This window comes from Python bivittatus, unplaced genomic scaffold, assembly GCF_059951505.1.
Source record: "Python bivittatus isolate LINGU-HERP-01145 unplaced genomic scaffold, Pbiv_v1 ctg000350_np1212, whole genome shotgun sequence".
Lineage (NCBI taxonomy): Eukaryota > Metazoa > Chordata > Lepidosauria > Squamata > Pythonidae > Python > Python bivittatus.
In genome coordinates, this window is record NW_028277074.1 from 17881432 (window position 1) to 17908565 (window position 27134).

Sequence of the window (27134 nt, forward strand, 5' to 3'; positions counted from 1 at the left end):
TTCTTTGTTAAGTAATCATCTGTTTCCTTGGAGGACTTGTATGGAACAAGCCTAAACCTAACCCTATTTTAATTTGTTCTATCCCTACCCTATCTTGGCATTCTACATTGTAAACTTTGAGCAAGAAAACTGTTTTTTAAACTCTTTTTTTAAAGAGATCCATTGATTGTTACTGACTAAATTCTGCAAAACTTTTTTTTTTCAACTGAAATTTTCCATGTGTTCTATATCAGATTGAGTTGATAAACACATAGCAGCTACCTAATCCTCTTTAGAAAATCTACTTTTAGGTTTACAGGTTTGGAGGTGTTTCAGGCGATGCACACCAGTGGAGAGTCCCGCTGTTATATCGTAACGTTTTCTCTCTTTCTCCTTGTAGACTCTTTCTCCCCATAGAGCGCCAATGGTGGAAATATTGCAAAGTTAGGTTAAATTGATGGCAGGTGAGATCTTACATGAAAATAACATCTGGTTTCTTGTGTGTGGTTGATTTCTAACAGTTTTATGATGTGTAAGGTTATATACCTGGTCATTTTTTATATATAAATGTCTTTTTAATAAAGCATGCTCTGCACAAGATTTTGTTTCTGGCAGAAGCTCTTTGGAAGGCAGTGATGTTACACTAGCCAACAGGTTTGCTTATTTACTAATCAATTGTGAACTGTTGCTAATAAGCCTCCTAAAATATTTACATTGAGTAAATTGTTTGTATTATGCTGGTGGAGGAAAAGAACCTTCTTTTATCTTCCTTTCTATAGCTCATGTGGACAAAAGGTACATGAAGGAATTTAGAATCATTTAACATGCTTAGAATAGACTTTAACATCCAATGGCCTAGGGCTCACCTGCTTGCCAACTCTCTTTTTCCAACTTTCTCAGCCTCAGAGAGATATATGAAGGGAAGATTCCATGGCTTTCCTAGAAATGTGTCTGAATGGGAAATGGAAAACTCTGCAAGCAGAGGATCATGCACTTCTTTTCTTTGAAAACCAAGAGAAAGTACAATAGAAGGAAAGCAAAATAAGTTTCTTTGACAAACATTTGTCTCCCCTTTTATCTCTTACTTTCAGTTCAGAAGGGGAATGATAAGCAAGGAAAATACTTACTTGCTTGCCCTATCTATCTCTCAACACTGTTCTTCCTAAACCTATAAAATGGGGAAAGGGGTGACCTTCAGCTGAGCTAATCAGATATTTGGCCAAATGCAATACACCTGGCCTCTATACACTGTCCATCAGGTATCTCCTTTACACACCCTCATCACTTTGGATATGCTTCCTTCACAGCTCTGAAAACAGCTTAATGCCAGAGAACCGTTCTGTAGCAAAGTCATAACACGGTATAGCTAATAACATCAAAACTGAAATCTCATTATACACATTTTATAATATTTCTCTCATTTACTCAGTAATTATTCTCTCATGTGTTTTTCCACCCACAGCTTTTTTCTCTTCATCATTTTACCAAGCACCCTTTTCATACTAATCATTAGTGAAACTCCACAAATTTCCATGGCCTCTTTAACACTTTTTTCCCCCACTGGTCCAACCAGTGTCTGAATTTTCATTTTTGTCTGCTTTTCATACCTTCGGTTGGAAGATTAATCTATTTTCTAATATTTTTTCATGTACTACTTTCTCTCCCTGTAGTTATTCTGCATTCACTCATGCTTCTTTCACTTCCTTTTCTTCCATGTCCCTTTTTTTCTCAAAATCCACTCTTGACACCACTAAGTAATGGTCTGTCCCTCTCATCTATGTATCCTTCAATAGTTCTCCTAGTCTTACTTCATAAATCAATCATGCTTTTAGATTTACTTCGTAATTTCAGTAGTCTTTTTTCTAAGTGGATACTCACCAATCAATTACCAGTCACCAAACAATCACCATTCATGGATCACCAGATGACCCAACCTTTCTTCTGTACTCTTGTCTCATTCCCATCCGTCTGTTCATGTTACCCAACAGAATATTTTTTTATTCTAGGTTGCTTTCATTTGGATGGTTGTATAATTTTTCTCAAAACTCATCCCTTGTTCTTCTAGTATCACTATTCATTGGATCATCATGTGAAGTTTTCATTGACCTCTGAATTCCTATTGTCATATGCAATACTTTCTGATATTTTAGTCCTTTCATTTATAATTAAACTTAGACTTTTCCTTCTGTGCATATGTTCATCAATTGTCCTCCAAAAAATCACACCATCTTTATTTATACATACTTCCCCTTTTTCTTAGTTTGACAAATAACATCTGTATTTTCTTTCAATTCATTAATTCATGCTTTTTACTTTTCTGTAACATTCTAAGTCACAAATGTCAATGTGCTATTGTAGTCACCGGATGGGCCCATAGATATTGACCTCATCATGACTTCGATCAGTGTTGCTCATTTTTAAAAGGGAATAACTTGATGGGTATATACAATATCATGCAAAGGTTTAGACACCCCTGGTTAAAACTATGTATCACTGAATGTGAAGATGCGGGGGGGGAGGTGTGTGTTTGTGTGTGTGTGTGTGTGTGTGTGTGTGTGTTACAGATTCAGGATAAGAAAATAGTGAACGTGGAAGGTACTGTTGTTTGGACACCCTTTCAGTCAGTACTTTGTAGAACTACATTTGGCAGACAGAACAGCTCCCAACCATTTCTTGTAGCTAGTTAAAAGAAATTCTTTTCATTTATTCTTCGTATATTTGTTCTGTATCCTGCTGTACATTCTTTTTTCTCTCTATTAAATCATTATATCTTTTTGCAAGAATATAAGAAATAGATAATACAAATAAAAGAATCAAATACAGGTAACGAAATACAGGTGGATAACCAAATCTGAAATATCATAAAACTGTACATTCTAATACATCATTGAAAGCTTATGATATTATAAAATATTTCATACCTGTTTTCTAATCAAAACCCACTTGTCCCTGTTAAACTTTAAGCTAAAAGTACTTGGTACCGTTTAAATAATTTAAAAAGGACTATAAATAGTAAACAATACATTAAATCAATACAGTACTGTAAATTATGCATCAAATTAAGATATGGACTCTAAAACCAAATTTTGGATGTGGTACAATTCTATGTATAAAATTGTGGTCCAACAATGCTTGCCAATTAAAATAAAATTCTACTTCAGGGCTACTTTTTAAATATGAAGTTATTGTAGACATCAAGGCATACCAATTCTCTCTGGGTATAGTATTTGAAGTAAAATTTATATTCTTCCATTGAAATTCCTACTGTTACATCTCTATGACTATGTTCAAATTGTGCATCCATTTAATCATGTGATCTTTGACTTGTTTGCATTCTGAGTCATACTTCATTAGTAATTTATAAATCATGCCTAGCAAATATTCAGTAGTATGTGTTCTAAGATTTTCAAATTCAAGCTTCTCATTATTCTCCCTTGTTTCTGTAATTCTTTATTTCAAGATACTGGAACCAACTAAGTGTGGAAGAAAACTGTGGAATAAGAAATTCAAGCAATCTTATTTTTGTCATGTTTACAATAAAATTTTGCAATCTAAACAAGTTGTCTTTCCACAGAGCAAATCTCTTAGAAACTTCATCTTTGAAAAAGTAGATATTTGATAAGATAAGCAAGAGGGGGAGAAATCCAGACTTGGTTTTCCTCTATTTATGCCAGACATTCAGTAGATTATTTAATACTGCCTGGTCTCTTATAAGTTGTTTATTTCTCTATCAACCCAGATATATTTGTGCAACCCCTCTGGGAGACCTACCCCTTCCATGGAGATAATGAAACCATAGGGAGATACAATCCATTCTGAAAATGATTAAACAGATAACATACAGCCTGAAATCCAGAGCTGCTAGACTACCTCATTCTCTTGAATCATGCAAATTATTCAATTTAATCTTGCTTTTCATTGAACCATATATAATTCATTACTTGTCTGTGCCAGTCATTTAATACCTTATTCTCATAAAAACTGGAATAATTTGAAATAGAATGCTTAGTCTTGGTAAGATACTCATTTTAATAGCTACAGTTCTTCCTAACCATGACGGGTTTAATTTTTCTCATCTAGAAATATATTTTTCTAAGTTGTAAATAATTGCAGGTAGTCCTCACTTAACGACTGCAATTGGGATCACCAACTCTGTCGCTAAGCGACATGGTGGTTAAGTGAAACATGACTGCGCCGGACTTATAGTATCAGTTCTGCTGCGGTCATTAAGTATGGCATCATGTAACCACAACTTGCAACTTACTGCCAGTTTCTCCATTGACTTTGCTTGTTGGAAGCCAGCTGTGAAGCTTCACAAATGGCAATCACATGACTACAGGATACTGAGACCATCATAAATGTGCACTGGATCTGGAGTGCCCGAATGATAATCACATGACCCCAGGGACACTGCAGCAGTTGTAAATTTGAGGACCTGTTGTAGAGCTACTTCTTTAGCACTATTGTAAGTTCAAACAGTCTCTAAACAGGGCAGTCGTTAACCGAGGACTACCTGTATTCTTAAATGGATCTCTATTGATTTTGTCAAGAAAATTCCTAAATATTTAACCTTAGCAGCAGTATTAAAGCCTGTGATTTGGTACACAAATTGGTTTTCATCCTGTGCCAAATTCCATGTGAACATTTGAGTTTTCTCTTTATTAATTCAGTAACCCAACACCAAATCATATTTTTGTAGACGTTCCATCAAACACTGTTAAGGAGTGTCAAGGCTGAGCAACTGTAAGTACAACAGTTAATGTTCATTTTTCGTTTCCTTCTGTAAGCAATGACATTTATAGGACCCCGGAAGCACACCTTCTCTGTTGCAGTGCCTGCCCTCTGGAATGAGATTCCCTTAAGTTCCAAACAGACCACACCCTGTGTTTCAAAGGGCCTTGAAGACCTGGCTGTTTACCCAGGCCTTTGGTGAGGATGATTGAAGCCTCCTTTTAGCCCAGTTGAAGCTTCTGGGTGGTCTCCAAGGGCCGCCCCATGTAGAGTGCATTGCAGTAATCAAGCCATGAGGTGACCAGGGCATGAGTCTTTTTCCCCCAGCCAATACCAACTGGAACCAACCTCAGTGAAAAACAAACCACCATAAAATGGTGTCCCCAATCCCCAACCCATGGAGCCAGCTTAGAAGGATACTATAATCAACGGTATTGAAAGCTGCTGGGAGATCAAGGAGCGCAAGGATGGATGTACCACCACCATTCCAGCTCCACCACAGGTCATCTACAAGCATGACCAAAGCTTTCTCAGTACTAAATCCCAGCCTGAAACCTGACTGAAACAGGTAATCTGTTTCCTCCAGGGTTCTCATCAGCTGCAGACTGACCATCTTCTCAATAAATTTCCCCAAAAAGGGAAGGTTGGAGACTGGTTGCCAAAACTGTTGAGTCCAAGGACGGCCCCTTGAGTACATCACCATCTCTTTCAAGGCTGGAGGCACCACTCCTCTGTCAAGGAGGCCAATACCACAACATGGACTCAACCACATGTCACCACTTCTGCCACTTTCATGACCCAGGAAGAACCCAGATCCAGTAAATAGATGGGCTGAGCTAACAGTACAGAGAGCCTTGTCTACTTCCTTAGGAGTCACCGAGTCAAACTCATCCCAGTTTGTACCACCAGATCATGCCCCAGGCACCTCAGCCTGCTTTGTCCAAGGCAAAGCAGATCTGAGCAACTATATCTGCCAGACAGCCTAAATAATCCTCACAGTGGCTCAACAGATATTCTGAGGGGTCCTCCCTACCCAATAGGGACTGGGTCACCCTGAACAGTTGGATGGCTATCAGCAGACGGTGTAGAAATATTTTGCCACCCTTAACACCACAAGGTAATCGCTAATATGGGCTCTTGCCCATGTCTGGTCATTTCTGTCAATGATGTACAAGCTCCTTAAAGCTGTCATGAAAGAACTCCATGCTTTTTCTGTTCAACCAGGTTCTGACAGTCCTTTCAAACAGGCAGTTCATTTGAGTCAGATGGCCATAGTGGTGGTAAAGATGCATTATCTTTACCATCACTGAAGACAAATACAAATAATAACTTTTCTACCAAGCCTGTAAATACTTCAGTGATCAGTTGTGATATTGACTGCAGGGCAGAGAAGGGAGTGGAGAAAAAAAGACCAGTATCCTGGGAAAATGCTTTGATACGAACATCTATTAAAAAAATATGGAGGAAGAGGTGGAGTTCAAGGATGCACCTGGGATGCATGCACAAGAGGAGGGGGTACTTTAGAAGGGGAAGTGGGCATTGCAGCTAGGAGGCTTCTTAAGTGGATAATTTAGGTGCAGTCGTGGAGAAATTAAAAGAAAAATATTTATGGAAATTATTCTCAAGCTGACAAAATATTTAAATTATTTCAGATGGCAACTACAGATGGTCCTTGACTTACAACGGCAATTGAGACCAGAATTTCCATCACTAAGTGATGCAGTCATAAAGCACAACCGCATCACTTAGCAACGGCAGTCCCTGCAGTCACACTTGCCACTGTTAACCGAATCTCAAGGTCTTAGGCAAGGCAACTTCTTGTCAGCTTCCCACAACCAAGTCAGTGAGGAAGCCAGCAGAAAGTTGCAAATCCCAGGTGGCTCTCAAGCAGGGCAGCAGGCAAGTAAGCAGCTGCTGCTAGGTGGGGGAGAGCACAAGGGGGTGCGGCAAGGTTCAGGGAGTGTGCATAAAGGTGAGAGGCACAGCGAGGCTTGGGGAGGGTGCAAGAGTAGAGGGTACATGGGGGTGCGTGAGTGTCTGATGAGGTACGAGCACAGAGGGCCTGGGAAAAGGTGTGCGGGTGGGCTCCAGCAACTTGCAACCTTCCCTGCCGGCTTTCCCATTGACTTTCTGGGGAAGTCAGCAGGGAAGGTTGCAAATGGTGATTACGTGATTGCAGGGCACTGCAACCAGTCGTAAGTGCAAGCCAGTTGCCAAGCACCTAAATTGCGATCATGTGACTGCAGGGATGCTGGGATGGCTGGAATTCTGAGGACTGGTCGTAATCACCATTTGTTCAGCGCCATTGTAATTTCTAATAGTTGCTGACCAAGTGGTCATAAGTTGAGGACTATCTGTATATTCATTTAGCTCCCTGTCATACTACAGTACCCTTGTCTCATCTAGCCAGTGTTGAAGGACTCCCATGGATACTGGTATGAGTAATAGGTTACATTGCTTTTTTAAGTACTTTCAACGAGTTGCAGGAAAGCAGTAACTGCTCTCTTCCAGACCAGGGCTATGTGTTTCTCCATCTGCTTTTTCCTATGAAGTATGATTCTCTTCCTTTCTTTATATTACTTGTGATAATTCCCATAATTGACAAGGATTATAGGTTTTTAGGTTTACAGGTTTGGAGCCCAACATTGATAAGAAATGTTTTGGCGCCTTCTGAAAAATTGTTTCTGGAAAACTCACTAGCTTTCTTCAGACCATGGAGAGAGACTGTTATGTTTCATGCTATTCTATAGCAACATTAAAACATTTCCCCTGTAAATGCAATCCACACTTGAATTTCCGTTTAGGGTTCCAGTATGCACTGCTGGGCATGACAATGGCAGGCTAGTGTTCTGTAATCCTCCAGTTTCAGATTGTCCTCACTGGGAAATAACATGTAGTATTTGTAAAAGAAGTTACTTATTTTTGTTCATGCATATTAAAATATACTTTAATAAGAAGATTATTAAGACTTGTTCAAGAAAAGATTTAAATATACTTTTAGACACACACAGAACTTTGTGCTTTTTATAAAATGACCTGCTTTCAATAATTTGTATGTCAATGTAATTTGCAGTGAACTTGTGCCTGCTTTTTAAAGTCTTTTCTCAATGTAATTACAGAAACCAGTGTTTTGTTTCCCACCAGCAAGCTATTTTACAAAACACCATGACTTGAATTTTTTATTGGAACTAAAAATAAGTTAGGCATAATGAATATAAGGAAAAGGCAGTTCTGACAGTACTGTATAAGGAACAAGAACACTCCAAGTAAGACAAACTCTTTCATTTCAGGATTGCCTTTCCCCTATCCACTTGAACTTCGTTACGAATGGTGAGGCAAATTAATTAGCTGTATGCATTCCTTCTTAGTAACCAAAGTGCTACTTTTAACTTCTATTTTTTGATACAAAAGAAAAGCAATTGTGCATACCTAGCAGTTGACCATTATGGTCAAAATATAGTAATAAGACATGACTGCACATTTGAAAGCTCTATTTCCATTGAAGTGGAGATGTTAAATTGCGCATCTAGAAAACCAAATGTGCCATTTGTAAAACTTGAAAGGGGAAAAACATGCCTACACTCTGAACTAACCATATTCAAGCATGTTTGTTTCCATAGATACATCTTTGACTTTCATTACAACTGAGATAGTTAATAATTTGATTTTGTAGCCATTTTAGTTCAAAGTATTGTCATCTGTTTAAAGAAAAGGGGGAAATGATGTATTTATCTAAAAGAAACATGGATCCTTAATTTAAGACAATCCTGCAAAAGAAGAGTAGACAAAAAGTTCACCAGTTTCTATTGCCATATTCACAGCCAAACTAAGATGACCCTTCCATTTTAAAGATAAGTTATTTACAGAAAATAACGTGAGATCTTGATTATCTGCACATAGCCAATGCCACATAAAAATTGTAATATGTAAAGTTGTAGCTGAACTAGTTGTGAAAAATGAAACAAAAATTAGTATTTTCCAGGGTTGCAGTTTTCAGCGCATAACATGCTATTGTTAGTTAAAGAAAATTATTGAATGTGATTTAAACATCTTCCTTAGCAAATATCGCTATCACCTAAGACCACCTTTCACTTAAAGTAATTTTACAAACTCTTAAGAGCATTGTTTAATGTGTATAAGGTGATTTGCTATTTGATAGGTATTCAGCTATAACAGACCATATCTGCCCACCGTGTATAAAAAACATTTCTCTCAAACTGGGGACCCAGATATCCTCCCAATTGTTCATTAGCTTTCAGAATTTTGGGTCTTGAGGAAACCAAGTTGGAGAAGGCATTTTCTAAATTTGCATCCTAAATCGTTTAATAAAGTGGATGCTATTAAGTTTGGGGAAGACATGATTCATCAAACTTTTCAAATAATATTTGTTTTTCTTCCTGTGGTGTTTCCCATGGACTGAAAGACAATGTACTCTTTCTAGTTCCCCCTGCAACTCTACTTCCTCCTCCTGCCAACGAGGAACAGTCTTCTAGTATGGATAAATTAATTTGCTTTCAGCAGATTAAATCCTAAGAATAATTTTTTTAAATGTGTGACACTCATCTTCAAAAGGATATGCAGGGCCAATTTCTTTGGTTAAGGCACAATGGAGTCACATGATAGTTAACTATGTGGAACAACTTCAAACTCTTTTTTGTGGTAGAGCTACTGCATGTTTAAATAGTCAGCTTGAGGTTTAATATTATCAGTTATCTGAATCCATCTTCTGCTTAATACATGCATAGAAGTTCTGATTTTCTTTCTGAACTTTTGTAAAATTACAAAAATTCAGCTTGTTGAAACAATGTTAATGCACTAGCATGTTGCACAATTACATTATGGAACAACTTTATGTGCATTACTTTGATCCTTTCATTAAAAGTGAAGCTAATTGCAGTATTGCTCAGTTCTTTATGTCTTGTCAGAGGACCAGCTTGTTGCCTCTCTCCCAGTACTGTTCCCCCCAACCCATCTCATCCAGGCAACTTTTCACTCTGGATCTGCAGAGATTTATTATTCATTCCCAAGCATAGGACACTGGTTGGAAGATTAGTTCAGGCTGCACGACATCAACAACTCCTATAGTTAATTCCAGAAGCAATTTCCAAGAACTACTTTCTGGTGTAGATTAATATTTACTTTCATTATTTTGGCAAGTTGTTTCTTAGAAAAGTAATCAGAATGTTAGTCACTGGTAGAAGCAATTTATAGAAGACACAGTGATGGACTTCTTGCCAGGTTACATTTATGTAAACAAGATTACTGCAATTGAAGTTAAAGAGATTAAATTCTGTCCTCTGTCCTGACATTTTATCACTTCCCTGCCTCATATTGTTCTAACAGAATTAGTATATTCCGTGAAGGTTTACACTTTGGAGTACATCTTACTCTGCTTTGAACCTGGATGTTTAAGTGGTGGCTGTAGCTAGAAGTGCCCTTACGCTGTATAATCTGGTACATCAATTATGCCATGCTTATTCAAGCTGGCCATAACAGTAGAGGTCTTGGCAATGCTATATGATGGCTGATGTGGGTCTTCTGGGCTGTGTGGCCATGTTCTGGAAGTTTTGGTTCCTAACGTTTCGCCAGCATCTGTGACCGGTATCTTCAGAGAACAAGAGCACAGACAAAGGGTCACATCATCCTGGGCACAGAGAGAACCACTCCTGTCTATGCTCCTGTCCTCTGAAGATGCCAGTCACAGATGCTGGCGAAACGTTAGGAACCAAAACTTCTAGAACATGGCCACACGGCCCAGAAGACCCACATCAGCCATCGTATTCCGACCGTGAAAGCCTTCAACAATACAATGCTACATTAGTTTATTGTAGCTTATGCTCCATGAGCTTTGAAGAGCCTTCATATACTGCCATTGTCCCAAAGAGTAGCAGTGAGAATCCTGGTATGCTCTTGCTTTTGATATGTATTATGCGTATAATAATATACATATTATATGTATTATAAATTATTAGTTGGTTTCCAGGCAATGTTGGATGGAAACAATTGGAAATGTTAATGATGATCTTTTAAAAATCTGAATGGTTTAGGTCCAGGATGTTTTACAGACTACTTATTCTCACAAACCTTTAAGCACCACTGTATCTGTGACCTGAAATCTGACAGAGAGGCATTTATCTCTGACCTGTGTATACTGGAAGCTTGGTTAGGGATGAGAAAAAGCTTTCTCTGTGCCCATATCTAAATTGTGGAACACTTTTCTCTGAAAGATTTGGTTGAACACCCCTCTTTTTCTGACTCTCTAAATGGGAACAGACTTTCTGCTCAGATAAGTGGTTTTTCACTGAGAAGGATTAAAAGAATCGTGTTTTGAGTGCATTATATTTTTGTTATTGTTGAAAATCTGATTCTTTTCAATAGTTATTTATTTAATAATGTCATTTCTGACTTGTACATAAATGATGGCCATTTATGGTATACAGTTTTTTATATGCAAACATATTTTTCATAAACCAGTTTTTGTCTAGACAAATTACTGCAACTTTGTATAAACAGACATCCCTCATGTAGTACTTAGATGAGTACTATCTGATGAGATAATTTGCAGTAGATACAAATCTGTGGACACTTTCCAGGAAGGAAAAAAGAAAATGGAGATTGTATCTAGAAATACATAAACTGCATCATTCAAAAACTAGTACTTTTGTTTAACAAGTTTTAATTCTTTTATGATGTGAGGATGGGATGAACATTACAATTAAATATTAAATTTAAATATTACATTTTCACCTGTTTTTTTCTATTGTGAATTAAGAAGATGCCATAATTTAAAACTGTTTTAAAAAACCATGCCAATTTTTTGTTTCTTACTAGGTGGCAGTGAAGGTTATTGATAAGAAAAGAGCCAAAAAGGACACCTATGTCACCAAGAATCTGAGGCGGGAAGGCCAGATCCAGCAAATGATTCGTCATCCTAACATTGCTCAGCTGCTGGATATCTTAGAAACTGAAAATAGTTACTACCTTGTCATGGAACTATGCCCAGGAGGCAACCTAATGCACAAAATATATGAGAAGAAGAGGTTGGAAGAACATGAAGCACGCAAATATATCCGACAGCTTATATTAGCGGTTGAACATCTACATCGGGCAGGGGTTGTTCACAGGTAAGGTACTTTTATGGTCATTACTTATTTCATGTCTTTGGAATAATCCATGGGATGGTAAGAAGAAATTTTTTCCACTTGTTATTAGTCTTCTGCATATTGATGCCCTCCAGATGTATTGGGATTGCAACTCTCAGAATTCCAACCCAGCATGGCTATTTTTTACTCCTCTTCACCATATCTGCTTCAGGTCCTAGTGCTGGTGACTATGGTAAAACTCAGTGAGATGAGAAAATATTTATAATGAAAAATAAGATATTGTATAAATCAATCAAAAGAAATCCTGCAAGGTATTTTCTTCTTCTTTTGTTATAGACAATTTTGTTCTTGTTCTTTTTAATCTGGTTTATCTACACATATTAATAGTATACTTTGCACCCACTTGAGGGTTTTATTAAAAAACTTAATTCTAGGAATGGTGAAAATAATCCAATTTGAACTGCAGATTTTTCTTTCTGAGCAAGGTCTTGGCTGCCTCCATCCACTACTCTGTGTCTTTGAATAGGAAAAAGCTCCCATTGTTACCAATGTCCCCAAAGTGAAATCTCAGTCTGCAGGCTACTACAGTGGAAGGTTGTGGCTGCCTGATAGGCAATTTCATCAGAATCCCACAATCCTCTGGAGGTGGAAGGGGCAGGTTCAGTATTTCAGAGCTATGGCACAGTGGGCTAAATTATTCATCATAGTAAGCCATAATGAAAGTTGTTTATGGTATAGCATGCTCACCATGTTTCTGTTAGATAGCATATAACATTAAATTATAGTTTAGTGTTGACTGCAAACCAAACTAACGTGAATTGACCTTTTTATGGAATGATGCAGACTCAGAATTCCAATGGAGGTGAAGTTTCAGGTGGGTTTCAAGGATATGTTTTTTCCAAGCACTATGGTAGGGAAGGGCATTATTACTCAGGTGTTGTTGGACTCCTAACTCCTATCAGCTATTGTCACAGGTTAGCAAGGTAAATTGTGACAGGTGATGGGAGTTTCAATCACACTGTAGGGCTATAAGTCGTTTGCCTGAATTAGCAGTATTTCAGTTAAGCAGACAAATGTAGTTATGTGTAATTTAACCCCTATTTGCCCAAGCAATTTGATGTCAGAAAGACATTTTGAAACCTAATTGCTAGTTTGCAGATTACATTGAAAATGCAATCTGTTTGTATTTACCTAATGGGAAACAAGTATTCATGAAATACTCGGAGTTTCTGAGAATCTCTGCTTAAAGTATATTGTGCATACTTTTATTGACAAAAACTGTGACAAAGACTCTGCCGATAAAGTAAGCTTTGGAATGTGATTGAGCACCATCAAAAAGTGCATATTCAAGTTTGATAGAATTTGTTTTCTCAGTTTCTGGCAGAAAAAACAATCTTGAAACATCTTTTCAGAAGGTATTTCAACAAACCTTCATATTGTAAAAACAAGGATGAATATTTTAAGCTTCTAAAGGAAATAAGGACAACAAAGATAACAAAGCTGAAGTCTTGAAGTAGCATCCCACAGGAAATGCTCAACTTTTAAAGTAATTTTAAAACTAATTCAATCATATTCAGTGCAGTTACTGTCAGAATGTCAAGGAAAAGAATTTAATAATGTTCCAGTAGCAAAGACTGCTTCCTGTGTATCTGTTTTCCACTGTTTCTTTAATTGAGGAGCTAGATACATATTATCTTCTTGGACTTAATTATTCAAATTACTAGCAGAGTTTTGAGAAATAGGACAATATACAGTGGAGTTCAGTTTTTTGCTTGTTAAGACTTGAATTGGATATGGGAGACAAAATTCAGTACTGTTCATGAAATTACTTTAGGATCTCTGGCAGTAGCATTGTAAGTACAGGTAGTCCTCACTTACCAATCAGTTGTTCAGTGACCATTCAAAGTTATGATGGTGCTGAAAAAGATTTACAACCGGTCCTTGAAGTTGCAGCTGTTCCAGTGTCCCTGCAATCACATGATTGCTATTTAGGTACTTGGCAACTGGTGTGCATTTACGACAGTCACAGCAGTCTCTGATCATATGATCACCTTTTCTGACCTTCACAGCTGACTTCTGGTGAGCAAAGTCATGGGGAAGCCAGCAGGAAGTCGCAAGTTGTGGTCACATGACACTGCATTTAACGTCCGTGAGTGATTCACTTAATGACTGCAGCTGGAACTAATGACATAAGTTGGTGCAGTCATGTGACATTTCACTTTATGACCACGTCACTTAGCAATGGAGTTGCCAGTCCCAGTTGCACTCAGTAAGTGAGGACTACCTGTATGCACATACAGAAAGAAAAAGTGAGCATGATATGCTTATCAGAATGGTAGATTATTTTTAATGCCAAAGAAAGTAGACTAAAGAGAGAGTGCAAGCTATCATTCAATATCTTTAATTTCACATGCAAGCAAAATAATCTTTAGGATCATCGAATGCAGATTAGAGCCCTACATAGAAAGGGAAATGCCAGTGTTCAAGCTGGCTTTAGAAAAGGCTGAGGAACACAAGACATTGCTGATGCATGTTGGATAATTGAGAAAACCAAAGAATACCAAGAAAAAGTCAATATGTACTTCATTGATTATAGAAAGACTGTTGATTTTGTCAATCATGTAAGCTGTGGAATGTATTTAGAAAAATGGGGATCCCGGAACATCTCATTGACCCTGTGTGAAACACATATATAGGTCAAAAAACCACAGTATGGACAGATCATGCAAAACAGACTGGCTCCAGGTTGATAAAGGAGTGAGACAAGGCTGTATACTCTCCCCTTATTTATTCAACCTTTATGTTGAACATGCATTTGGGATGCCAGAATCAAATAACATTAGTGAGGTTTTAAAATTGGAGGATGAAACATCAGTAACCTGTGCTGTGCTGATGACACCATTCTGATTGCTGAAATATTTGCTATTTGGAAGCTTTAGTAATGAAAATCAAGGAGCACAGTGAAGAAATTGGACTAAGTAAATATAAAGAAGACCAATCTAATGACAACAGGTACAGCAACCAACCTTGGAACCGACAAAACACTGAAGTTGTGGATAGCTTCTGCCTTTTGGGATCAACTGTCAGTAATAAAGGAACAAGGAGTCAAGAAATATGCCACAGATTAGCACTTGGTAGACTAGCCATAAAAGCCTCGTAAAAGATATTCAAATGCTGTGATGTGTCTATACCTACAAAGGTCTGAGTAGTGCAAGTAATAGTATTCCCTGTGTTACTCTATGCAAGTGAAAGTTGGACTTTGAAGAAGACGCTTTTGAACTTTGGTGTTGAAAAAGATTCCTGAGAATACTGTGGATAGCCAAGAAATAAATGGATCATCAAATAAATCAACTCAAGTTCTCACTCAAGGTGCACATGACCTGGATGAAATTATCATACCTCTGACATATTATATGAAGACCTAGCTCTTTGGAGAAGGCTCTAATGCTAGGGAAAGTGGAAGAAAAGCAAAGAAGAGGACAACCAACAGCAAGGTGGAAGGACTCGGTTACAGTGGTGATCAGTGCACCATTGGAAGATCCAAAGCACCAGGTTAGAGACAGATCATCATGGAGAAAACCTATTTATGTGGTTGCTAAGAGCTGATATCAGCTTGATCACACATAATCAGATCACTTTTAAACTAACAGCTTAACTTCTGTATATGAGATTTCAAAATTAAGACCTTTAACAGATACCTTAATTGATAGAAACTTGATAGATACTGTGTTTTCATTTACAGAGATGTCTACAGTATATAATGAGATTTAGTAGCCTGCAAAAACAGTGGAATGTAAACCAAGTGTTTCTGTAATGTGCATGAAATCAGTAATAATTGCTCCAGATGAGCTTGATGCACTCAAATTGTAATGTGAATCCAACTATCACGACCTCTCTTCATCTTTCTGAATTAATTAAGAGTGGTTATCCTACTACTTTGATTTTGTTACCAGGAATGTTAAAATGCTTCCCAACAATCTTTCTAATATATTTGTCTTATATCTGATTCGTTTATTTTCATTCAGGCTTTACCATACTGTTATGTTTAGTAGTTCAACATACATCCTGAAGGTACTTAATACATGATATTAGATATGTAAATTTAATTAATACACAGGTCTGTGTATTCTGGATGTAATATATAGTACCATATGTTGCACTGTTTCCATTGTGATTAAAGGCAATAGTTGGCATTAATGTGGCTTTCAGCATGTGGTTCCTGGTGCGCATTTAAATAAGGTTTTCCCTTCAGGAGCATTTCCTGAGCTTATCATTTTCAGTAATAAATGTTACATGTCATGATTTGATGTAAATTTTTATTGGGAACTATCTGAGTTATTGGAATTGTTCCATCCAGTTGACTGTGCTAAGCACTTTACTGGAATGAAGTACAGTACAGTGTATCGATTTGATTGTTGAAAGCTAGTTATTAAAATATATCACCGTATTAGGAATATACAATATTTAGACTAAGAAATACTTCCTTTATTTTATTTCATTATGCCAAACAAGGAGAATGATCTCTTTCCTTTGCTACCATCCTGAGATAATTGCTCTTTCATACTTGCTATTTGCATTGGGAGCAAAATTCCTCCTCGCACTTGTGCTTTCCTCTCTATTCAGACAACTTCAGAAGAGCAATTTTTAGTTTACCTAAAAACCTATCAGTGTTCTGTTCTAGAAAAAGGACATTTCCACTTTCTGTCTGTTCAATCCAAGTAATTATCTCATCCAATAACTGTTGTGCTGAAGGTAATGTTTGTAATAAAGCATATAGAACACATAGACTGTGTTCTAAATGTACAGTCCATAGAAACAGTTAAACAGTAATAAAACCAGTTATGATGCCAGCTTTTGGTATCAGTATTTGAGGCATCTTAGATTTGTTTCATGGCATTCGTTTCTTATTTCTTGAAATCTCATACTGCTAATTTTAATTTAGAGCAGTATGACTGCTAGAATAGCATTCATATCAAAAGTCTTGAAGAATGGCTTTTTTTAAAGAAAAAATCCAAGTTAGCTTGTCTTCTGTATATTGATATTTGGATCCGCTAACTTTTGAGGTCAACATATCCTAAACTTTCACTCTGAAGCCAATTAATCTTTTCATTCACACCTTTTCATTTACATTGTTGCAGTACATGAATTCAAGTAAAAGCAGGTATTGGCCATCTTTTTCTAGCATTTTTGGGGAACACAAAACATACAGTGAGGAAGTAGCAATGCAAATTAATGGAATATGCCTCTAACATGGGGCTGGAGCCTATTGCCCCTGGAAGGTGTAGAAAAAAATGATTGGGGGACAGCCTGGAGCCTTGGGTCTCAGATTGACCACCCTTGATAGAGATAAAGAATAAACAGCATATTTGATCATAAGTGATCTTTTGAAGATTTATGATAGAGCTGAAATAGATTTTTATTTATAAAAGTTTTATGGGGATGATTAAACTTACTGCATTTTTTGTTTAGACACTGTACATGTTTGTTTTTCTGAGATTAACATGACTTCATATTAGACAGTATAGGATAGGTCAGATGAAGTAGAAGAATAGCCTGTTGAATTGTGCTAAAAGTCTTGCTTTAGACAGGTGTTTGAGTTACATCAACTTCAAAATAACAGATCATACTTTGTGATCTATTTATGCATTTTTATGAAGATATTGACAAATGTATTTTTATTTCATAGTTATATAAAAACCAAAGATTATACCAATTTGAACAAAAAGATAATCACTGTTGTTAATGAAATTTGAAAATATTAAAAGTTCTATTGTTTAAAATCTCATTTAATATATTTGTATATTGCAGAGATCTGAAGATAGAAAATCTTTTGCTAGATGAAGACAACAATATCAAGCTTATTGGTATGAAAGTCTTGTAGTAATTGTAGTCCTCAGTCATTAATCAGCATTTTTGTCATAAATTAATGTAGTACCTGGGTTTTAAGAAATTAAACTTTTACTATTTGATTATGCATAATGCAGGTCTTTCTTCACAAACACACAGAAAATACAGTAAATAAGAAAAATCTTTTGTGAAACCAATCAAACCCTTTTCTTCTAAGATGCTGAATGTTTTGAGAAGGAGAATAAACATCTACCTTTGCCAGTTGGCTTCCTATTTTAAGAGATTTCAGTGGCGTAGAGTTTAGGAGGCTCTTTTTGATACTGCAATCAAATGGGGTCCTTGTTCACATAGTATGAGCAAAAGTTAGTGTACAATCAATGTTTGTCTGCAAAATTAGAATGACAGGTTGGTTGAGAAAACAATGGTTTCCTGATTGTTCCTGTGCCTCTAAACTGCAGTGTTTGTACTGATCATCCACGTTCTACATAGATGTGTTGTCTTCTATTACTAACTGTGTAAAATTCCCATTAATGCTAGTTTGGGGCATTGAAAGGAAAATAGAACATCTGTCTATGGATTTAATTCTGCCAAGCTTACTCATTTTGTAGCAACAGTGAATGTGAATTTAAAGTTAAAAACAGAGGCATTACTGCCTCTAATTAGGCCAGAAAATCTATCTGGGAAACAAAGCGTTGTCTGATATGGTTTAAGGGCACTTGTGAGGTGACAGTTTAGCTAAGTAGCTTTGGGAAAAGGACATCAATTTGGGAAAGACCTATACAACATTTGTATGTAAGAAGTAGCATTCAAGAGTGTATTGAAAAATACACATATCATCAGCCAGCCAACAACTTAGTTTAATGGCTAGGTGAGAGTAGAAGTATTTTAAAGTTATATTAGCAACATCTGATAGCTTTTGTTCTTGTAATGGGGTGTTTGATTACTCCACAATATATAAAGCTGGCTTCTGTATGCAGTCATTGCCAAACAATATATATAAAACAAAACTAGAAATACAACTATTCTGCATTTGCTTTAGTTGCCTAAGAATTTCCTCAGTGTAGACAACGTAAGAAGATGCTTTGATCATCCTTGAGCTATATATCATAGAAATTATATTTCCTTGGATTCATATAACTCTGACAGCCTGAAATACAGCAGTTCATTATGTATCAGGTATTAAAAGCTATTAATACCCCTTGTTAACAAAGAACTAATTTTAAAATGAGGATGACAGTTATTTTAAAGGAAATACTAATATTGGTATTTGGCAATAGTACTTTCTAAAGGAAAGTTTCTGATTTGAAATTATAGCAATTATAAACATTTTAATTAAAAAGTGTAGGTTACCTACTTGAGTGTATTCAAGTAAATCACAATTTAAATTAGAAGAAATAACACTGCCTATCTAGGGTTCTATTAACCATGCTTGCTTGTGGTTAAGTGCCACTTTGTTTATATTTAGCCATTATGTCTGTTTTATTTTGCAGCTGAGTGTTTTATCTGCATATGGACACAATTCCTATCAGGTTCTATTTGAAAATCTTATTTAAGCTGTTCACACCCAGTGATGTACTTAGCTCTTTTGTCCCTTTTCAAGGTGGATCCTGCAGTATGTAATAAAGTTTGCTAAGAGTAAAGTTGAATGCCCTTAGGGAACCATAATGTATGAGTCCTGGCAGAGTAGGGTGCACTGCTACTGTTTCACAGATGCAAGAAAATCAGAATTATACCCTAGGAAGTTATTCTAGAAAGTTATGTTCATAAAGCCCTTTGTGCTTTTGGAAGATTATTTCTATTCCTTGTATAATTTAAGAAAGCAGCATTCAGATCATAACCCTTGTAACTTATCTTTATACCCAACCAGGTGCTCTATAGATGTGATGGACTACAAAAGCCATGGTAGCTAGGAATTATGGTAATTGCAATCCATCATATCTTAAAAGGGCCAGTTGGGGAAAGTCTGCTTTAACTAAAACCAGATTTTTAAAAAGAAAAAATAAATTCATGTGATATTAGTAAATGTTAAATATTTACAGACCACAGTCTTTCAGTGCAGAGTTTAAATGTCTATTTTTTGTTTTTCCACATAGACTTTGGCTTGAGCAATTGTGCAAGTATCCTGGGCTACACTGATCCATTCAGCACACAATGTGGCAGTCCAGCTTATGCAGCACCAGAGCTTCTTGCAAGGAAGAAATACGGTCCCAAAATAGATGTTTGGTCCATGTGAGTTAATGTAATTTAAAAGCAGCATATTCTCTCTCTGTGTCGTGTTTATCTTTTACAGTAGCAAAAATAAAACAGTTCTTTTTAGAGTTGGACATTTTTACAAAATACCCCACTTTGAAGATGGATAACTGGTTTTATTTGTAGCGTTGACATAGTTTTGCATGTTCTGAGAGTCATCTAAATATAGGATACTGCAGTCCATGTCTTAAGTCAGAGTTGGATAAATTGTAGTTCCAAGAGAGTCCCCTGTTCCTTTTCTGTGGCCCTTGAGCTCCAGCCACAGTTGCCAAAAACCAGCATTGTTTCCTACCATTTTGAGATGGAAAACACATAAAAGCTGTAGTATAAGCCCTAAAATACGTCTAATAGAAATTTAAAAACAAAAAAAGCTCCCTTCCAAATCCAAAGCAAAAATAAAAAACATAATCTTGGCCCCTCGATATATGCGTTATGGCACTGCATTGTTGTCCCATCTGTTATGGGCCTTGCCATTCCCCCCTCCCCCCAATATTACAGTTCTCTACCCATATCTTAATTTAGATAATGTATGTAACTAATCTCTGGTCAATCAGAAAACCAGGGCTCTATATTCAAGGCACTGTTACAAAAAGCAAGAAAAGTTTATGCTAAAGAAACTTAGAGAAAAGTAATTCACTTTTATGGAAAGTGAGATAAAGTCTTCAGTTTCCAGTGTATAGAAATTATAGAACCCAGCATCTAAGAAAATAACAATATATTAGTGAGTGTGTTTCAGGAAACTTTGTTCCTGTCTTGTTTGAATATATGAATTAATTCAAGTAATCTCAAAGCATTTAGAGCTGTTACCACTAGCCATCACCTCTGTCCCTTTTCTCTGACCAGAAAAAGCATTATAAATTATCAGGGTCTGAATTGCTGCTGCTGGTTGCATGGTAGGCTTGCACCTAAAGCAACTGAGGTGTGCAGATTGGTTCACCCATCAGTTACACTGTGGTCTATTTTTACTGTGGTTTCTAAACAATCCAGAATGACTTGGCTCACACATCATATTAAGCCAGGAAGTAGGTTTTACAAACTTCACTAAATGTTCCCACCAGTCAAAGCAACATACTGATGTAATGCACAACCAAATCCAACCAAAGAGAAGGCCTCAGATGCAATTGCCATGTGGAAAGAAATTGTACAAATGATATGGCTACCTGGCAGATAGTTTTACAATCCAGGTGAAAGCCATGTTATAAGTCCTGTTGGAAGAAATCATAAACCAGGGGCTCAGCATCTCCTTTGTGTATATATATTTCAGGGTCAGTCAGCACTTAATAGAATTTCAAGAGGCAGGACAGGGAAAGACCCCTGTCTGTGATGACTTTAAGAGTTGTTACCAATCACAGAAGATTGTGGTGGGTTAAATTGACCAAGAATGTCTTAATATGTTATTTTATATTCCGTAAGTGATAGCTGCTTGCTGCTAAACCTAATCTCTTTTTTGCATCCTTTGTCCCATTTCCAGTAGAACTATTTGCTTGTCTAATTGTCTCCTCCACCACTCTTCTTTTGCAGTGGTGTGAATATGTATGCAATGCTGACTGGGACACTGCCATTTACTGTTGAGCCATTCAGTCTGAGAGCTTTGTACCAGAAGATGGTGGACAAAGAAATGAACCCATATCCTACTCAGCTTTCCACAGGTAAATGTATTTAAGTGCTGCTGAATTTTTTTTAGCTCCTATTACAGATAGTCCTCAGTTAACAATGGTACTTGTGACGGGGAAGTCTGTCGCTAAGCGACATGGTTGTAACGCACAATGTAACGTGATCGTGCTGACTTGCGATGGCAGTCCCAGTTGCCATTGTTAGGCGAATCCCACACAGTCATTAGGCACAATGTCATGTGATCGTCATTTGCAACTCCTGTTGGCTTCCCCATTGACTTTGCTTGCTGAAAGCTGGCAGTGAAGGTCACAAATGGTGATCATGTGACCACAGGACATGATGATGTAATTGCAAGCCAGTTGCCAAGCACCTAAATCAGGATCACATGATTGCAGGGATGCTGTGACAGCCACAGCTATGAGGACTGGTCTTAAGTCGTCTTGTTCAGTGCTGCTGTTAACTTTGAACTGTTGCTGAATGAGGGCTACCTGTACTCTCATAATTAAGGGTAGGCACTGCACTGTTAATTGCCTGTGGACAAGAGTTTGGACAAAATCTGAATGAATTTGCTAAAGAACTTGCTCCAGTTCAACTGAGCATTTCAGGTTTTATTTTTTATCGGCATATTAAAGGACTTTGCTGTTCATCCATAGAACAGGGCTGCCCAAGAGTAAATTCTCGTGATCTCAGTGGGACTTATTCCAGCCTAATACCTAAAAATCACTATAGCCAAAGTACTATAAAAGTATGAAAATATTATTTTGCCTTTTTCTATAGTAGACCAAGCCTTGTGGAAATTTCCTTTCTTTAGTTTTCACATATATTTAGAGGTAATAAATAGAAGTAATATATCTGCGATTAAACTCTGTTTGCACATTCCTAAATATTTAAATATTTAACTAAGGAGAACAAAGACTTCCCTTCAAACTGTCATTGTTTCTTTCCAACAATCGTCATGATATTCAACACAGTTAATATATCTGATATTTTGTGCAAAAGATTTCCCAGACACAGTCAGTGTTACTAGTTGATTTATATTCAGACTTCCAGTCCATAGTTATCTTACATGCAAAACCCCATCTTTGTGAAACTTTTGGCCAGATCCTACTGAAATCATGGGCAATTCCTTTGTTGGCTTTGGATATAAGAGACCATCTTTCCCATTCCTTGTTTAATTTCAGTGTCATGTTAGAAAACTGCATCTTAAAGAAATAGAAAGGTTTTGTTTGAGAATTCTTGTTTGGTGTGGCAAATTATGAGCAATTTGGAGCTATGTGATTGCATACCTATTTCTTAATAAATCTTTTGTTATATGCTCTGTTATGATTTCATAGTGTTTTTATCCTGTTTTGTTCCTGTGTGAAGCTAATGTAATTTAATCAACCCAATGTTTCAGATGCTTATGTGCATTAGATGCTTTCTGTGGTCAAAATAAGTAAGTAGCAAGTTGCACTTTGGCTTATGTAGTATTTGGAAGGGAAATATTTGTTAATTTTTATAAGAACAATATCATTGATGTGAGAAGTGATTAATATATAAAAAAGCAAAATTAAAAAAAAATTAAGAGAGTGGGCAGTTTAGACACGTTAACAAGCTGTAAATATTATTGTAGGAATTTAAATTATTTCAGTGTTATGCTATGTAAGCTTTTATGATTCTGCCGTTATAGTTGTGACAATATTAGCTATATGTTTTCCAGAGACAGAAAATTTGTGACAATCTGCATAACATTGTCGAAAGCCAGTTCACTGTGGTGGTTAAGGCTAGAAAACCGGGAGACCATGAGTTCTAGTCCCACCTTAAGCAGAAAGCGAGCTGGGTGATCTTGGGCCAGTCCTTCTTGCTCAGCCCTAGGAAGTAGGCAGTGGCAAACTTTCTGAAATCTTGCCAAGAAAACTGCAGAGACTTGTCCAGGCAGTTGCCAGGAATCAACACTGATTCAAAGGCACAAAAACAACAGCATAACATTATACATCCATATTAATTTATCTTCATCTTCTTGGACTCTCCTTTTCCCTTTTTTAGTAATGTTTTTTAAATTTTGATGTTTTATGTATTTATATATATTTATGGTTTTAATGTTTTGTGTGAGTCGGCCAGAGTCCCCCACTGGGGGGAGATAGGCAGGGGAGAAATTTAATAAACAAATAAATAAATAATTTAAAGCTACCCTTTAGCTACCGTGACTGGGTAGCTTTACATTCAAATTACATTTCAAACAGTGATTTAATGTATGATATTTCTTCTAATTGCATTGGCATTACCACAATAAGCACAAAATTTTATCCCACTATTTACAAAATGCTATAATACATTAGTCTGTAGACAGGTGTAATAACTATTTATTTGTATTAAATGATTGATAATTTAATTCTTAGGATACAAGAGCATCTTGCCAAATTTAAAATAATTAGGAGACTACCACAATGAATATGTGTCTTTGTGCACCCATTGGCCAAACCAGAATAAGGGAGGGCAATCTTTGGTGATTGGGGGTCACAGTTGACATTGGGAGGAGGCGGGGAGAGTCTTGAGAATTAATGTAATGTCCATGGGACCTTATCTGTGAGATGGTTGGAACAAACATAAACAGCTAGAAATCATGTGTACCAAATCTTACCAGTGTGATTTAAAAATGTTCAAGGGGCCATATGGGGACTGGGGGGCTTCATGCAGTCCATGGGTTGTGGGTTGCCTATCCTTAGTGTAAAGTACGCAATTTAAGATAATCAGTCACTTTTAGAAAGCTGTTTTATTGCCATCTGAAAATACATGCCAGTATTGTGCTTTTTTAATAGACATGGAATCGAGAAACAAGAACAAGTCGAATTAATAACATTTTTAGTTGGTTACATCATAGTTCATTGATATATATGTTTGCTCAGTAGTAAGCCTTAACTGTATTTAGTGGACTTATTCCTAGGTATGAGAGTCTAGGATTACAGCCTTAAAAATTATTTTAAAAAATATAACTGTTCTGTTATTGATTTTAGATTGGCTGGATTCCAGCTTTGAGGAACTTGGCTGTAACCTCAAACTTACTCATGTTCAAATATTTATTTCTTTTTTTATGACTGTCGAGCTTCAGATGTATCTCATCTGCAACAGGAAAATGAAGTAACGATTGGGAATGTCTCCAAAAGGTTGTTAGATAGGCCACCAGAGTTTAGTTTTACTGCATTTCCACCTTATTTTTGGAGCTTCCTTCTTTCCTGTTTGAAATTGCTAGAATTGAAGATGCACCTACCATAGATTCATTCTTACAAAGTAGCTACTTGTATCCTGTTAAAAAGGAACAGTAATATCTAAGTGTATATGGCTCATAAGCCTACTTCACAATTTACCTAATTGTTGACATTTGCAAGCATTGATTATTTATATTTAACAAATATTTGTACATAATTTTCCAAAATTGTAATACATCTTACAGAATACTAGATACAATAGAAGGGGTATTAACAAGTTAGATCAATATTAAAATTAGGCCAATTTCTCACCAGTGATTTTTAGCGTTGAAGGAATAACTTTTATATGCTGTGAAGTAGTGAGTCCCCAAGAAAAGGGCTAGCAAGAAGAGGAAAAATAACTTTGTTAATAGGCTGTTGATACTTTTCTGCTTAATGTCCAGTTTATCTGATTTATGCCTATATTCTTCCCTTGTCACCAACTCCATCTTGGATTAGAAAGGTAAATTTATAAGTGCTTTAGTTGCCATATGTTAGAAAAGTTGCTCAGTGTTGACTAACATGACTATAAGTGATTTATAAGGCCAGTAGGCTCCAGGTGGCTTGATTATGGACTGCTAATATAAGCTCAGATCCCAGTGGATTTCCTTGAGATTACCGCTGTGATCTAGAGGATAGCTTTTGCTTAACTTCCTGGTATCATAAACATCCAGAATGTGCTGAATAAAGTGCTGTTGGAAGTTATGGTTTGAAAGCTCTAATGCTTCATAGGTGAAACAGCATCAGAAGAATTCTTAAAATCCACGCACACCAAATCCACACATGTTCAAAAAGTATTATTTGCAATTTTTTAATGTAAATATCCCTGTGCATCATATGTGACATAAACTGGATAATATCCAGGTCAGCAGAAATAATGATTCCTGCAGGATGTTTAGAACAGATGTAATATTGCCCAGATAGTATCTAATCCTGATTTATTGGACAGTATCCTTTCTCTTCCTTGTCCTTGATCTATTGTGGAACATGAGCACATATTTCCTTTTCCTGATTTCATGTGGAAAATCTTTGACATCATTGCCTGGTATGATAGTGATAAGTGAGTCCCCTTGCACAGTTGTGAGAGGATGGAGTGATAATGTGGCTATAAATGATAACCATTAAAGATAAATTTCATCTTTTTTTGATGCAGATAGAGAACACAAATTCTGCAGATTGTTGCACCTTATTCATACATGTGAAATGCAGAAATAGATAAAGTTCTGCCCCTTTTAGTTGGATTGATATTCATAAGAGCAGAATACTGTTGTCATGTTTTCCAAGCATTTACCATGGAGCTTATCCAGTGTTATTTTGGCACTGAATTCAGATGTTTTCTCTAGTCATCAGTGAATGGACGAGATGGGCCACTTACACAATTGCAAGTGGTGGTTCTTCTGATAAAAGTTACATGAAGTAGAAATTAATTATAATGCCAAGTGCAGTGCCTCATTAATTTATTGTTGAGTATCCATTTAGATTATTAGGATTGTACAGACAACAGATTTATCTCCCTGGATTTAGAGTTTACAGAATTTGTGCTGCTCGGTAGATTCTAACTAGATTGTTAAAAAAAAAAACCCAAAGAGAGACATGGTCCTTTCAATTTTATTTTATTTTTAAAAGGAACCAATGTGGAACAACGTTTAAGGTGATGGACTAGAACCTGGGAGACCCAAGTTTAAGTCCATCCTTGATTGTGGAAGCTCATTGGGTGCTTTGGAAAAATTATCCAACCTATCCCAAGGGGAGGGAGGGTTATGAGTGCAACCTTGAGTGGTGTTTTGAGATTCCAAAGGAAAGATGAGAGATAAAACTAACAGTTAAAGAAAACACAAGCTCTGAATAAATCAAAGCTGCTAATTTCCTGACAATATTAAAAGTTCACATAAACAAAGGATTATCATTACTTATAAAAAAGCTTTTTTATTAACTAAATACAAAAAATGCAGAAAAAGAATACATAAAATTATAAAAGAAGAAAAAACTGAAAAACATACAAAACACATTTACAGAAATACATATATCAATAAATTGAAGCCATAACTCATTGCAGTCATCCATGGTTGATCTATATAATTTTCTTTGTCCAGAAGACAGCTCCCATGTGACTGAGATAGAATATAAATATCTAAAAATATTAAATCTCAAGGTTAACATATTTATTTAAATATCTGGTTCCATTTAGGTATGAAGCAATTAAAGTGTTAGTTTTACTGCATCTCCAACAACATAAATGCAATAAGGTCATTTCTATAAGGATTGTCATTGTCAATCATACTGATACTCTTACAGTATTCTTATTATTTATTTAAAAAATAGAATTTAGTATAACTAACCCTAACCTTAAAATAGCATAAAAAGTGGATAATTAGGCATTGATACA

The 27134-nt window shown here is 36.4% G+C and overlaps 1 protein-coding gene across 3 annotated transcripts in view; it reads left to right on the forward strand.

Moving 5' to 3' along the window:
- HUNK (hormonally up-regulated Neu-associated kinase) overlaps positions 1-27134 on the forward strand; it is a 72164-nt gene that overhangs the window by 28710 nt on the left and 16320 nt on the right. For 2 of the 3 annotated variants that reach the window (XM_088144621.1, XM_088144622.1), the window contains exons 2-5: positions 11542-11834; positions 17622-17677; positions 19754-19889; positions 21432-21559. In XM_088144621.1, coding sequence (XP_088000747.1) covers positions 11542-11834; positions 17622-17677; positions 19754-19889; positions 21432-21559 — 613 coding nt within the window. Of the gene's footprint in view, positions 1-379; positions 444-4678; positions 4723-11541; positions 11835-17621; positions 17678-19753; positions 19890-21431; positions 21560-27134 lie in introns of all 3 variants that reach the window. The other variant, XM_088144623.1, reaches the window with a different exon arrangement.